This window comes from Misgurnus anguillicaudatus, chromosome 11 (genome assembly GCF_027580225.2).
Source record: "Misgurnus anguillicaudatus chromosome 11, ASM2758022v2, whole genome shotgun sequence".
NCBI lineage: Eukaryota > Metazoa > Chordata > Actinopteri > Cypriniformes > Cobitidae > Misgurnus > Misgurnus anguillicaudatus.
The window spans coordinates 29,439,953-29,453,276 of NC_073347.2; the positions used below are offsets into that span (position 1 = coordinate 29,439,953).

The following is a 13,324-nucleotide window of genomic DNA, read 5'->3' on the forward strand; positions in this document are numbered from 1 at the left end:
CCTTTGCATTTGTTTAGCACAAGGAAAACAACTCTTAAACTGTGTTAATAAGTCAGAATGCATAAAATACCATTGAAGTGTTGACTTTTGATGTATAGTACAACACTTTCACTCATGTACATTTAAACATTTGTTTGGTTTAGATGGTAAACTGTACCAGGAGAAAGTTCAGTCCATGATGCATCTTCGGCACTCCAGCAGTGGAGGAAAATCAGCCTGTAGCTCAGTCGTCTCTCTTTCCCCGACAGTCTTCACAGAGATGCCAGCTGAAGGTAACATGACTGCAGCCCACCTACATACAGTCTGGTTATCAGGTGTACCTTCAGCCTCATTAAATACAGGAATGCAATTTCACCCCGCAGATCTGAAATCATATATTTTCAAATATGTCCTTGTCTGGCTTGTATCACTCTGCTGCATTTTACACAGCTTTGAAATGCATGACCTTTGGAGAATACAAATCAATTACAACACAGTCTTAGCCTCTGCAAAAACACTTTATGAAAAGAAGGGCAAACCAGAGAGCAGTGAAGAGGCGCTAATGTTGTACAAATCCATGAGAAGTGTATTTTAAGTGTTGAATGTGAGTGCCGGAAGCGGCGGTACAGATTGTTCAATCATCGTTTGTTATGGTTAACAAAAAAAACCTCTTCTCGCTTCTTTACATTGACAACTTATTACAAGCAAAGCCCTTTATACTGTAGGACAAGATTGTACTTTAAATATCCTTTTTAAATGTAATAATTCCAAGCAACTAATTAACAAAAGTGTTGTATTTTATATTACTAACTACTATGCATCTTAACGTAACGTCTGTCTTTTGCCCACAGCACGCCACACTTCCTCCTCTGAGCATGGAGATGAAGACCAGTCACTGCGGCCCCCAAGCGTTGGCCCTTCTCCACACTCCTCTCCATCACTCACACCACGACTGGCTCGGAGGCACTTAATGGGGTCCGTCGGGCCGGAGGAGGGTGCGAACCTGGGTACCCAGCAGGCCCTGGGCAGCACGGAGACCCTGAAACGCGACGACCAGCTACTCAGCAGCTGCGAGTCGGCAAAGACCATTTGCGATTCTCAGAATGTGAGCGGTGAGGCGAGTGGCACTGGTGAAAATCGAACACCCTCCATCAGCATAGAGGAGGAGCACGACGGGCAAACGGGTAGCACGCTGGAGTCAGACGACCATCTCGATTGGGCGAGCGAGGAAGCGCCACGGCGACCGGACAGCTTGAAGGGAATCCAGCCATTCCAGAGGAGCCACAGTAATCTGGCCAGTTTGGGTTTGGCTTTCCCAGCACAGAACGGCTCTCTGGTGATCGCGCGCTGGCCCACCGTGGCTGACCGTGCTGCCCCACCAGACGACTGGGAGAGTTATACATACTCGCCTGGTTATGAGAGACACAGCAAGGCAGATTCCAGCAATGACAGGTGATTGCTCAAGACTAGCAATGCTTTGTCTGGCTTACTGTTTTTTTTTTATTATAGCATGAGTATTATTGATAATAATTATTTCAGAATTGTTTTTTTATTTGTGCATAACATCGAATTGAAATCTGAGTGATATGTTTCCCTCTCACAGAGTTTAATGGGGTATTTTCTGATTTGCTTAGGTCCAGTGCAGAGGACTGCCTGGTTTTGGTCTGCTGTGGACTGTATGATCTGTTGAGAGGAGTTCTGCTTCTTCTGCCAGATCTCCTGCTGGAGGAGGTGATGGACAAACTGATTCAACCGGAGGCTCTCCTTGTCCTCGTCAATCACTCTTCTCCTCTCATACAGCAGGGGGTCATGAAGGTCTGGTCTACTATTTCTTCATGTAGTTGACAAATGCACATCCCAATTCCTAACATTAAAATTTTATGTTGAACTGATTAATTTGTATATAGAAAATAAATTTTATTAGATTGTGTAACTGCTATTTAAAGGATTAGTCAATTTTCTTAAAAAAAAATCCATGTAATTTACTTAACAGATAATTTCAGATAATTTCAAAAATCCAGATAATTTACTTTCTTTGTTCAGTCGAGAAGAAATTATGATTTTTGAGGAAAATATTTCATTTTAATGAACTTTAATGGACCCCAACACTTTTTTGTCATTTTTGGCAAGAAAAATAAAAAATATGCATTTTTAAACCACAACTTTCTCCGGCTGTATGCCGAGACAGCGCGACCTCACGTAATTGCGTAATGACGTTGAAAGGTCACGTGTTACATATATGAAATGCACATTTGCGGACCATTTTAAACAATAAACTTACACAAAGACTTGAATTAGTATCATTCAACATACAACAACGTCGGAACGGTCCTCTTTCTCAACACTTATAAACATTGGGGCGTAGTTTCGATACGTCATTCGCGTCACTGGATCGGAGGAGGACGAGAGGTTGTGGTTTAGGAGTGCATATTTTTTATTTTTCTTGCCAAACATGACAATAATTTCACTAGATAAGACCCTTATGCCTCGTTTGAGATTGTTTAGAGTCCTTTAAAACTGCAATTTTAAACTGCATTAAAACTGTTAAGTGTTGGGGTCCATTAAAGTCCATTAAAATGAGAAAAATCCTGGAATGTTTTTCTCAAAAAAAAAAAAACATAATTTCTTCTCGACTGAACAAAGAAAGGCATCAACATTTTGGATGACATGGTAATGAATAAATTATCTGGATTTTTTTTAAAGAAAAGTAAAAGTAGTCTTGCAGCAGTCTTGTCCACTGCAGTGGTTTGTTAGTTTATGCTGATATAAAGTTGTTAACACGAGAAATAAAAGAGGTCCACATTGCTAATATTTTTTATGTCTGATCTCATACATGTACTGGGCACGTGAAGCTCCTGGATGCGTATTTCAGCCGGGCTCAAAAGGAGCAGAAGGAGAAGTTTCTGAAGAACCACGGCTTCTCACTGTTAGCCAATCAGCTTTACCTCCACCAGGGCTCTCTCGGCCTGCTCGAGTGTTTTCTGGAAATGCTGTTTGGCCGACCGGTGGGCCTAGAGGAAGAGTAAGTATACCAACAATCAGATACTCACAAAAAAAATGAGCGAGCAAGCAAAATATCTGCCGATGGGGTGAGAAAATCTTTCTTGAATTACATTTTTTCCTCACCCTATTGGCAGATATTTTGCTTTGTTTGTTTAAATTGTATATTATTTATCCAAAAACTAGATTTTTTTCTTGGTTCATTTTGCTCATCAAGAAAATGCATCTTGATTTAAGAATTTAAAAAAAGTTATTTCATTTTTTCAAATTTCAAAGTAATTTCTTGCAGTGTTAAGGTACGTTCACACAAGGCGTATGCGTTAACGCTTCCAATTCACATTTAATGGGTGACGTCAAGCATTGCCGAACTGAATTGTGGATCCATCCGCGCCGTTGCTCGTGGCAGAAGTTAAAAAATTTCTCAAATTTTCAAGCGGCAATGCGTGCGTCAGCCAATCATATGCAAATAACCTAGGCAAAGCCAGCCAATTACATTTATGGAAGACCGGAGCATGTGTAGGGGCCACTGTTTTTTCTGTCCCATGTGAATGTACCCAAGGCTGTGTATCGACAATAATTTTGCTGTACGGTATGTACGCGATACATGTGTTACGATACATTATGCTACTATAAAGTAATGCAGTATAAGCCTTAGCAAAAAATTTGTGGCACACCCCTATGCTAGTACTTCCTGTCAGTGTTAAACTCCAAATTAAACTTAATATATATATATTAAATATGAATAAAAATTAAATTATTAGATATTATTATTAAAAAATAAATATATTATATATTAAAATGAATATTTTATTTTTTTCCCACGGGTCATGGAATTTCTGAAAATTTAATGTAATTTTTAAATGTCTTTTCCAGACATTTGAAGTCAGGGAATTTTATTTATATTTATTTTATATATTTTTTAGTCACGGAAAATCAGGGCTTTTTGTTTATTGCTTTAAATTTTTGTTTCCATTTATCTAAATGTAATCCGCTTGTTAACTTGGGACCATAAGGAATCAGCCTCCACTGATTTCAAGTGAGACTACAATTTAAACAGCTGTTTATTGGCACTGTTTATTCATTTCATGCATTAAACGTGCATTTTTATAAACTTATGCTGTACACTACAATATTCAGGTTCACGGCATCCGATACATAGATCATGGAAATTCAGCTTTTTAGTCAGGCAAAAGTCTGGGAATTTGAGTGGGAACCCTGTATCCAAACGTATTGCACATTTCAAATATGGCCACAGGTTGAGCCAAAACTCCACACCTCAGTTCTGTTACCATGAAGCTGTTTTTAAATGAACGACCTCTAACTAAACAAAACAGTATTTTACCAAACAATACATGTGTCAGTGATGAGTAATATTTATTGTGCTCTCTGCTCTCAGTCTGGATCTGGAGGACATGGAGAACATCTCCCCGTTCCGTAAGCGCTGTATTATTCCTGTGCTGGGTCTTCTGGAGAACTCACTGTATGAGAATTCACTCGTACACAACAGTCTTTGTGTTCTGCTACAACTGATAAACACCTGCCCGAAGCTTGCTGACATCCTTCTGGACCACGGCCTGCTCTACGTGCTCTTCAACACGCTCTCCACACTCAATGGTCTAGAGAACGGGTAACTATAGCGCTGTTGCCTGTTTAGAAACATCATATGACAACCTTTACAAGAATTTTTCCTCTTATATCCTTCTAAAGCATTTCAACTCTGTATTTGCAGGATTCCTCCGAATGACTATAAGCTGGTGGTATGTGATGTTCAGCAGCTGTTGGTTGGGGTCACCATCCACTCTTGCAGCTCCTCGGGTTCCCAGTACTTTCGCATTATCGAGGACCTCATCACTTTGTTGGGCTACATGCGAAACAGCAAAGTTCGCCGCACAAAGGGTAAAGAAAGCAAACGTCTGTTTATCTGACAAAAATAGACAACATGAATCATTCAAGTGCAAAATCTCTGTTCCTTACAGAAATGGCCGTAACCCTGCAGTTCAGAGTGATCCAGGCTGCCATTGACTTCATCAAGACCACGGCCAATCAGGACCCTCAGAAGTCTAGCAGCTATGTGCACGTCCCCACCTCGCCACATCACGCTCTCCAGCAGAAGCGCAAGAGCATTGCAGGTATGTCACGCTCATGGTCAGATTAAATTAGCATTTTTAATGTGTGTGGATATTGAAACATCAATGTATCGTACCCGGTTTGACATCATCAAACACTATTGGTTCTCATGATTTAAATCCTTTTTGTATGAACCAGTATTTAATTTCCATGTACCCTGCACAAGTGGGTTGTATCTCCATTAATGTTGGCTTAAACCATCAGGTCCATGTCACACTTGACCGTTCATATGTTTGTGTCGTATCGATACCTCCACTTACTCTCAAGGTTCAATGGATCTGAAAGACGCCATTATCCCCCGTATCCCACGGCAACACTACTGTTCGTACGGCCTGATTCCTCTGCCCTCCCCATTTACCTTCCTGTCCCAGGATTCCCCCCTCCCATCCCCTACTGGAGCAAACTCCTACATGTTTTCCTCAGATGCAGGTAGCCAACGAATTCCAGTCCGCTCAAATGGACGACAACATCCTCAGAGGATGTGTCTGTGTGCAGTGAAATTAACTGCATGTCTCTACTAATCCCCCCAGTGACCTGAATTGCTGGTGCCTGTGTGTGCTTTATGTGCTTTATAACACTATCTCTCTGTCCCTCTCTCTCTCTTTCTCTCTCTCATCCTGTTTACACATGGTATTATTGGCCGTCCTGTGTGAAACTATCACATGAGCAGCTTTAAATGTGTGTAACCAGGATTCAGAATGTTTTTTGACCAATCAAATGACATTCAAAGGCTTTTGGGACACATGTTGACCACTTCACATTTTTACTGATATTTAAAATCGAAATCTTTTACCATCAGTTTAGTATGTTGTCACGTTCACCACACACGTGTGTTTGTAAGGTCGAAGGAGGTTTACGCTGGCACAGTCGGACTCGTTGCTGACCCGAATGCGATCCGTGGCCAGTGATGAACTTACGCAGATGATGCAGCGCAGGATGAGTCAGGAGAACCCGATCAGAGCCAGCGAGACCGAGTTAGTCCAGCGTCTGCAGAGACTTGTGGTTCTGGCCGTTAACAGACTTATTTATCAAGGTATGAAACATTTTAGGAAAGTGCCCATGAACTTCAAAATTACACTGATCTTACACTGACTCGTTTTTCCTCAGACAACAACCAGGATTCCTTTGACCTCCTGAACTTTCCTGAGTCTCCTGATCACTTGGCGTCCATGAATTTATCTGGTGACCAGATGACCGAGGAGACGCCATCCACCCCACTACCACAAGGAAACGTGAAGACTTTCCGTAAAGACATTCTTAAGCTCATGATGGAGGGCATAAAGATCGGTTTGGTTAGTAACAGAAGTTTATTTAGTCAACGTAAAACGGAATCCAGTTTGTTCTCATTTAAGTTTCTGGTCTGGTGTGTTAAAGTGTGTTTCTGCTGAAGTTTAAAGGGACACTCCACTTTTTTTGAAAATATGCTCGTTTTACAGCTCGTTTTAATGTATGCTGAGCTATAATAGGACAAAAAAAAGAGGTTTCGGCTCCTTCCCCTTAGTTTCTTTACATGCTAATCAATGTTTTAATTGGATTTTTTTGCTTCTCTGTACATGAATGTTTACACTGTTACTGTTTTTTAGAGGGACGCTCCTCTTTTTTTGAAAATATGCTCGTTTTACTAATCCATTCAGCTGATCTCCGGGTCTGGCGATTTCTCATGAAATCCAGACTTAGAAGGTGTCCAGCATCAGATTTTTTAAAAAGCCATTGAAGCCATTTTTTGCACATATAAGATGAAGGTCTGAACTTACTATAACCATTATTTTTTAGAGGATTTAAATATTTTCTATAGAATTATTTACATCTTTTAGATTATCATTATAAAAAATTATCATCACCGCAACATGATATTACATTAAATATATGCATTTACAAACTCATGTTTCGGTAATGAGAACTAAAAAATTGTGTAGGTACTATGACAAACAAAATTTCAACTTTTATCTGGAGAGAAAAAATAAGAGCTGCTTACCTGGCAGCCATCTTGAGTGTCACAGTCAATTATGTCACTTCCAACATTTTTTTAAAAATGTTAGTTCCTTGAGGGCTTAAACAATGATTGAAAATTGTTGCGGAGGATGAGAAAATTGGTCTTGGACACATTTATATTCCTTATTATTGTCTCTACATTTACCAATGATCACCAAATACCACATGTTTCTTTACTGTAAATGTTTATAGTATAACATCCACTGAAGCTTTTTATTTTTTAGATTTTTTAATTATAAATTTTCCATGTCAAAGAACCCAAATCCAGTAATGGACACGTTGCGGTAATAAAATTTTTACCGCTTAAATGTGGAAAAAACAACAAAATTGGTTTGTATGATGTCATTTGAAATAATGTGCAAAATAGTACATGAAGAGATGTTTGTAACTGTAACTTATTTTGATACTCTTACTTTGCATTTACTTTTTTTATCAAAATGTTTCATGACACCTCATAAGTCTAATTTGGGAGAATCACCCAAACAGTGATGTTTTGAGCTGTTGTGATGTTTTGCGTCCTCAGGGCAGCGGCAGTCGTGGCGGTGCTCCTCGTCAGCAGTGGAAGAGAATCTTGTGGTCCTGTCGGGACACATTCAGGGTCCAGATCGGCCGCATGCTGGTGCACATGCTCAGTCCTGCAGTACCTCTAGAGGACAGGAAGGAGGCACTAGAGTTTGTCTATGAGCAAAACTACTCGGAGATCCTCAGAGAAAGCCTCAGTCCTGGCCTGGAGGTGAGGACGCAGAATTCTGTTACTCGCAGCGGTCCACCATCTCAAAACATGTTATGTGTGATGTCTGTAGTGATATTAGCTTTGGTTATTTGCTGACATCAGAGCTGAGTAACCAATCAGAGGACTGTTATTGTTCTGACACACTTTCTTCTTTGGGAAGCTGGGAGTATGCTTGTCTCTCTATGAGCAGATCTTTTCTCTGACATACAGTAAATAACCCATAGAAAGATCTTCATGGTACGGTTTCCATAGCAGCAGTGCCTTTCTCTCTCTCAGTCCAACAGCACTGCTGTTTTTCTCTGTTATAGATTATCTGCACTATATATAGATTATTTCCGTTATTTGCACATCTCTATGTCTGTACCAGAACATTACACTGTATAAAAATGAGCAAAAAAAATCCATTAATCGGGTTCTTGAACAAACCTAAATAAATTAATATTTCAGGTTATGCAGCTTGTAGCAGTGAGCTTTGCTGTTTTTTTTTCTACCAGACTCTCAGTTTCTACCAAGCACATAAAATGTCAAGCTGCAAAAAAATATACTGCAAAATGAAGGTTTTTGTTCAGTTCACTATAGTTGTAGTGATGCCTTTGTGTATCGGTTATCAGCACGGACCCAAACTGGCTCTGTATCTGTACGAGCTGTTACACGACCACAAAGACGCCCTGAGCAAAGAACATCAGGCCGCTGGAAACACCTTCATGACAGCCCTGAAACTGTGTGGTCATCGCTGTATCCCACCCAGTGTTCCACCCAAACCAGACCTCTTGAAGGCCATCAAAGAGGTGGGCATTCCCAAAAACTCACACATTCACACTAAAGCTGCTTGACCAATCAAATTAAAATGAGTTATAATTGAATGTTATATAACGAAACCTATATAACTGTTTACTATAAAGGAGCAATTGAAATATGAATCAGAGGCAAGAACCAGCAAAGGAGCATGGGAAAAGAAGCTGGACAACACCCAGAGAAGGTGAGCGCTCTTGACACATTTCTACACAATAATGCATACATAAATCTCCAGTCATTGTTTTGACCTGTTATCAATCTCAGCCTGCTGCAGAGGTTAGAGGGGAAGTCGAAGGACATCTCGAAGATCGCTGGGGACATCACTCAGAGCGTGTCTCTGAGGCAGGGCATAGAGAGGAAGAAGATCATGCAGCACATTAGAGGCTTGTATAAAACAGATCTGAGCGCCAGCCGCCACTGGCAGGAGTTGGTCCAACAGCTGACCCATGACCGGTCAGAACTCACTCATACAAGCTGCTCACATGACAAAATCATACATGAGGTTAACTGAAATACAATACTGAAATTGTGTGTGTGTTTTAGGGCTGTGTGGTATGATCAGTTATCTTACCCAACATCATGGCAGCTGGATCCCACTGAAGGTCCGAACCGAGAACGAAGACGCCTGCAGCGCTGCTACCTGACCATCCCTAACAAATACCTGCTCAAAGACAGACACAAGCTTGATGGTTATTATTTTTTTCTGTTGAATCTGGTGTGAACTGAGTCCTGGAAATAGTATTATTGTGGTACACATAAAAACATGTTTTACTTTTATTTACATGGTATTACCATCTGATACCACAACACTACTTTGGTAACAACACAATGCTTGTATGTGCCAGGAGAAAGAGCTTGTGTGATTCTCACGAAATCCAGACTTAAAAGGTGTCCAGATTTTTTAAAAAGCCCTTGAAGCCTATTTTCTTTTTTCACATAAAAGATTAAGGTCTGAACTTACTATAACCATTATTTTTAGAGGATTTAAAACATATTTCCTATAGAATTATTTACATTTTTTAGATTATCATTATAAAAAATTATCATTACCGAAACATGATATTATATTAAATATATGAATTTACAAACTCATGTTTCGGTAATGAGAACTAAAAAGTTCTATCACAAACAAAATTTCAACTTTTATCTAAAGAGAAAAAATAAGAACGGCTTACCTGGTAGCCATCTTGAGTGTCACAGTCAATTATGTCCCTTCCAACCTTCTTTTTTGAAAATGTTAGTTCCTTGAGGGCTTAAACAATGATTGAAAATAGTTGCGGAGGATGAGAAAATTGGTCTTGGACACATTTCTATTCCTTATTATTGTCTCTACATTTACCAATGATCACCAAATATCACATGTTTTTTTTTACTGTAAATGTTTAACGTGCACTGAAGCTTTTTATTTTTTAGATTTTTTTATAAAATTTTTTATAAAATTTTCCATTTCAAAGAACCCAAATTCAGTCATGGACACGTTGCGGTAATGAAAATTTTCCATTTAAATGTGGAAAAAACAAAAATTGGTTTGTATGATGTCATTTGAAATCATGTGCAAAATAGTACATGAAGAGATGTTTGTAACTGTATGCTTATTATTTTGATACTCTTACTTTGCATTTACTTTTTTATCAAAATGTTTCATGATACCTCATAAGTCTAATTTTGCGAGAACCACCCGCTTATATTGCTCTTGCTTATTGACTATGCATGTCATTTTATCATAGACACCATGAAAACTCCCCTGGCCTTCCTGTTTGAGGATAAAACTCACTCTTCCTCCTCTATCGTGAAGGACAAAGCCACCAGCGAACCCATCAGGTACTGACTTATCCCCCGCTCACTTTCACAGTCATGCATAGATTCAGTGCACAAAACTTTAAAGAGTTAAAACGATTTATTCTTGCTGTCCAGGTTCACGAGAAGGTGCGTTAGTGTGGCGCCCTCTAGAGAGACTCCTGGAGAACTGCTGCTAGGTAAGACTATCACGGGCTGTCAATCATAAAGTCAGTTTATTAGGCACCGTCAGGTGCCAGCTGCTTTTAAGTGGTCAGTGGCAAAGAAGTCACATTTTAAACAGTTTGAGCAGATGTTATGGGCTGCTGGATCTACTCCATAGACGTCAGCATTATTGTGAGTCATGTGTCAGGGTCTTTAACACTAACTCCGTCTCCATTGACCTTTGAAATGCTCTCTTCTGTTTTTTGTGTCTGTAGGGAAGTCTGGGATGTATTTTGTGGAGGATAATGTAGCGGAGACGCATGAAAACCAGGTAAGTTACTTTACCGGATGTCACAAGACATGCATGCGTTGGAGAGGCTCATGTTGTTTTGTTTCACCAGACGCCACATGGAGAGACAGAGCCCGCCTCCTTCTCATGGACGTATGAGGAGATAAAGGAGGTGCACAAGCGCTGGTGGCAACTCAGAGACAACGCTATGGAGATCTTCCTCACTAATGGCAGGACATTGCTGCTCGCTTTTGATACTACTAAGGTAACAACTGTCAACCGAATCAGTGCTAACTTCTGCTGGTTTTCACAGGGTTCTTAAGAGTTTAACACTTCAGTTACAGAGGTTTAGGGCATTAGTACTTTTCACACATTAAAAAAAGAGATTAAGCCTTGATTCATATCAGTGGCACAGAACAGCTATGTAAAGATCACATGAACAGTAACTACTGTTATAAGACACTTATGAGTACAGTATGTTTGTAAATGAAGTATTGACAGAATACGTGTGTAACACTTCATCGATTCATCGATTTCAGTTCCGTGATGACGTCTACCACAACATACTGACCTCAGACCTGCCAAACCTGCTGGAATACGGCAACATCACAGCACTCACTCACCTGTGGAGCTCAGGACAGATAACCAACTTTGAGTACCTCACCCATCTAAACAAGCACGCGGGTCGCTCGTTCAATGACCTCATGCAGTATCCCGTCTTCCCCTTCATCCTTCGAGACTACGTCAGCGAAACACTGGACCTGCAAGAAGCCTCCATTTACAGGTCAGAACCCACCTGCTTCGAAACAATATTATTTCAACATGATTAGACTTCCTTAAACACTTCATATAAATGCTATTAAAGGTATGCAAGTACTAATATGTTGTTCTAAACCTGTGTGCTGTAAAGATTTTTATAGAAAAATATATTACAAGAATATATATAGTCTATCCCTGAATCTGAAATTGCATTCTGTGACTGGTACTAAATCAATATATACACTCACCTAAAGGATTATTAGAAACACCACACAAATACTGTGTTTGACCCCCTTTCGCCTTCAGAACTTGCTTAATTCTACGTGGCATTGATTCAACTAGGTGCTAAAAGCATTCTTTAGAAATGTTGGCCCATATTGATAGGATAGCATCTAGCAGTTGATGGAGATTTGCGGGATGCACATCCAGGGCATGAAGCGACCGTTTCATCACATCCCAAAGATGCTCTATTGGGTTGAGATCTGGTGACTGGGGGGGCCATTTTAGTACAGTGAACTCATTGTCATGTTCAGGAAACCAATTTGAAATGATTCGAGCTTTGTGACATGGTGCATTATCCTGCTGGAAGTAGCCATCAGATGATGGGTACATGGTGGTCATAAAGGGATAGACATGGTCAGAAACAATGTTCAGGTAGGCCGTGGGGTTTAAACAATGCCCAATTGACACGAAGGGGCCTAAAGTGTGCAAAGAAAACATCCCCCACACCATTACACCACCAGCCTGCAGAGTGGTTACAAGGCATGATGGATCAATGTTCTCATTCTGTTTACACCAAATTCTGACTCTACCATCTGAACAGAACATCTCAACAGAAATCGAGACTCACCAGACCAGGCAACATTTTCCAGTCTTTAACTGTCTAATTTTGGTGAGCTCGTGCAAATTGAAGCCTTATTTTCCTATTTGTAGTGGAGATGAGTGGTACCCGGTGGGGTCTTCTACTGTTGTAGCCCATCCGCCTCAAGGTTGTGCGTGTTGTGGCTTCACAAATGCTTTGCTGCATACCTCGGTGGTTATTTCAGTTAAAGTAGCTCTTCTATCAGCTTGAATCAGTCGGCTCATTCTCCTCTGACCTCTAGCATCAACAAGGCATTTTCACCCACAGGACTGCCACATACTGGATGTTTTTCCCTTTTTTACACCATTCTTTGTAAACCCTAGAAATGGTTGTGCGTGAAAATCCCAGTAACTGAGCAGATTGTAAAATACTCAGACCGGCCCGTCTGGCACCAACAACCACGCCACGCTTAAAATTGCTTTAATCACCTTTCTTTCCCATTTTGACATTTAGTTTGAAGTTCAGGAGATTGTCTTGACCAGAACCACACCCCTAAATGCATTAAGGCAACTGCCATTTGATTGGTTGATTAGATAAATGCATTAATGAGAAATTGAACAGGTGTGAGTGTAGATAGTATGAATGAATTCGGATGTACTACATCCGCTAAATTGATACATCACATAACACACGTCGTCATAACAACAAGTTAACTGGAATGATGTTAAACAAGTGCAATTTAACCACAAAGGACAGCTGTTTATTTGCATTTGAAAAGAGCCTCGTTATTGCTTTTTTGAATAAAACAACGCCTCCTTTTTTTCTTCGTTGAATAACTCCTCTTCCGGGGGCTCACGGGATAGTAAAGTGTCCATCGGATAAACACTTCAGCGGCTTGCCAGTAGTA

At 40.2% G+C, this 13,324-nt stretch overlaps 1 protein-coding gene across 5 annotated transcripts in view; it reads left to right on the forward strand.

Moving 5' to 3' along the window:
* Positions 1 to 13,324, forward strand: part of lyst (lysosomal trafficking regulator) — a 64,676-nt gene that overhangs the window by 37,914 nt on the left and 13,438 nt on the right. For 4 of the 5 annotated variants that reach the window (XM_073873506.1, XM_073873503.1, XM_073873504.1 and 1 more), the window contains 20 exons: positions 144 to 272; positions 831 to 1,431; positions 1,614 to 1,794; positions 2,832 to 3,001; positions 4,376 to 4,606; positions 4,709 to 4,875; positions 4,956 to 5,108; positions 5,374 to 5,535; positions 5,948 to 6,139; positions 6,214 to 6,398; positions 7,622 to 7,831; positions 8,443 to 8,619; positions 8,734 to 8,810; positions 8,891 to 9,079; positions 9,170 to 9,315; positions 10,354 to 10,447; positions 10,541 to 10,602; positions 10,843 to 10,898; positions 10,969 to 11,121; positions 11,396 to 11,640. In XM_073873506.1, coding sequence (XP_073729607.1) covers positions 144 to 272; positions 831 to 1,431; positions 1,614 to 1,794; positions 2,832 to 3,001; positions 4,376 to 4,606; positions 4,709 to 4,875; positions 4,956 to 5,108; positions 5,374 to 5,535; positions 5,948 to 6,139; positions 6,214 to 6,398; positions 7,622 to 7,831; positions 8,443 to 8,619; positions 8,734 to 8,810; positions 8,891 to 9,079; positions 9,170 to 9,315; positions 10,354 to 10,447; positions 10,541 to 10,602; positions 10,843 to 10,898; positions 10,969 to 11,121; positions 11,396 to 11,640 — 3,580 coding nt within the window. The remainder of the gene's footprint in view (positions 1 to 143; positions 273 to 830; positions 1,432 to 1,613; positions 1,795 to 2,831; positions 3,002 to 4,375; positions 4,607 to 4,708; positions 4,876 to 4,955; positions 5,109 to 5,373; positions 5,536 to 5,947; positions 6,140 to 6,213; positions 6,399 to 7,621; positions 7,832 to 8,442; positions 8,620 to 8,733; positions 8,811 to 8,890; positions 9,080 to 9,169; positions 9,316 to 10,353; positions 10,448 to 10,540; positions 10,603 to 10,842; positions 10,899 to 10,968; positions 11,122 to 11,395; positions 11,641 to 13,324) is intronic. The other variant, XM_073873505.1, reaches the window with a different exon arrangement.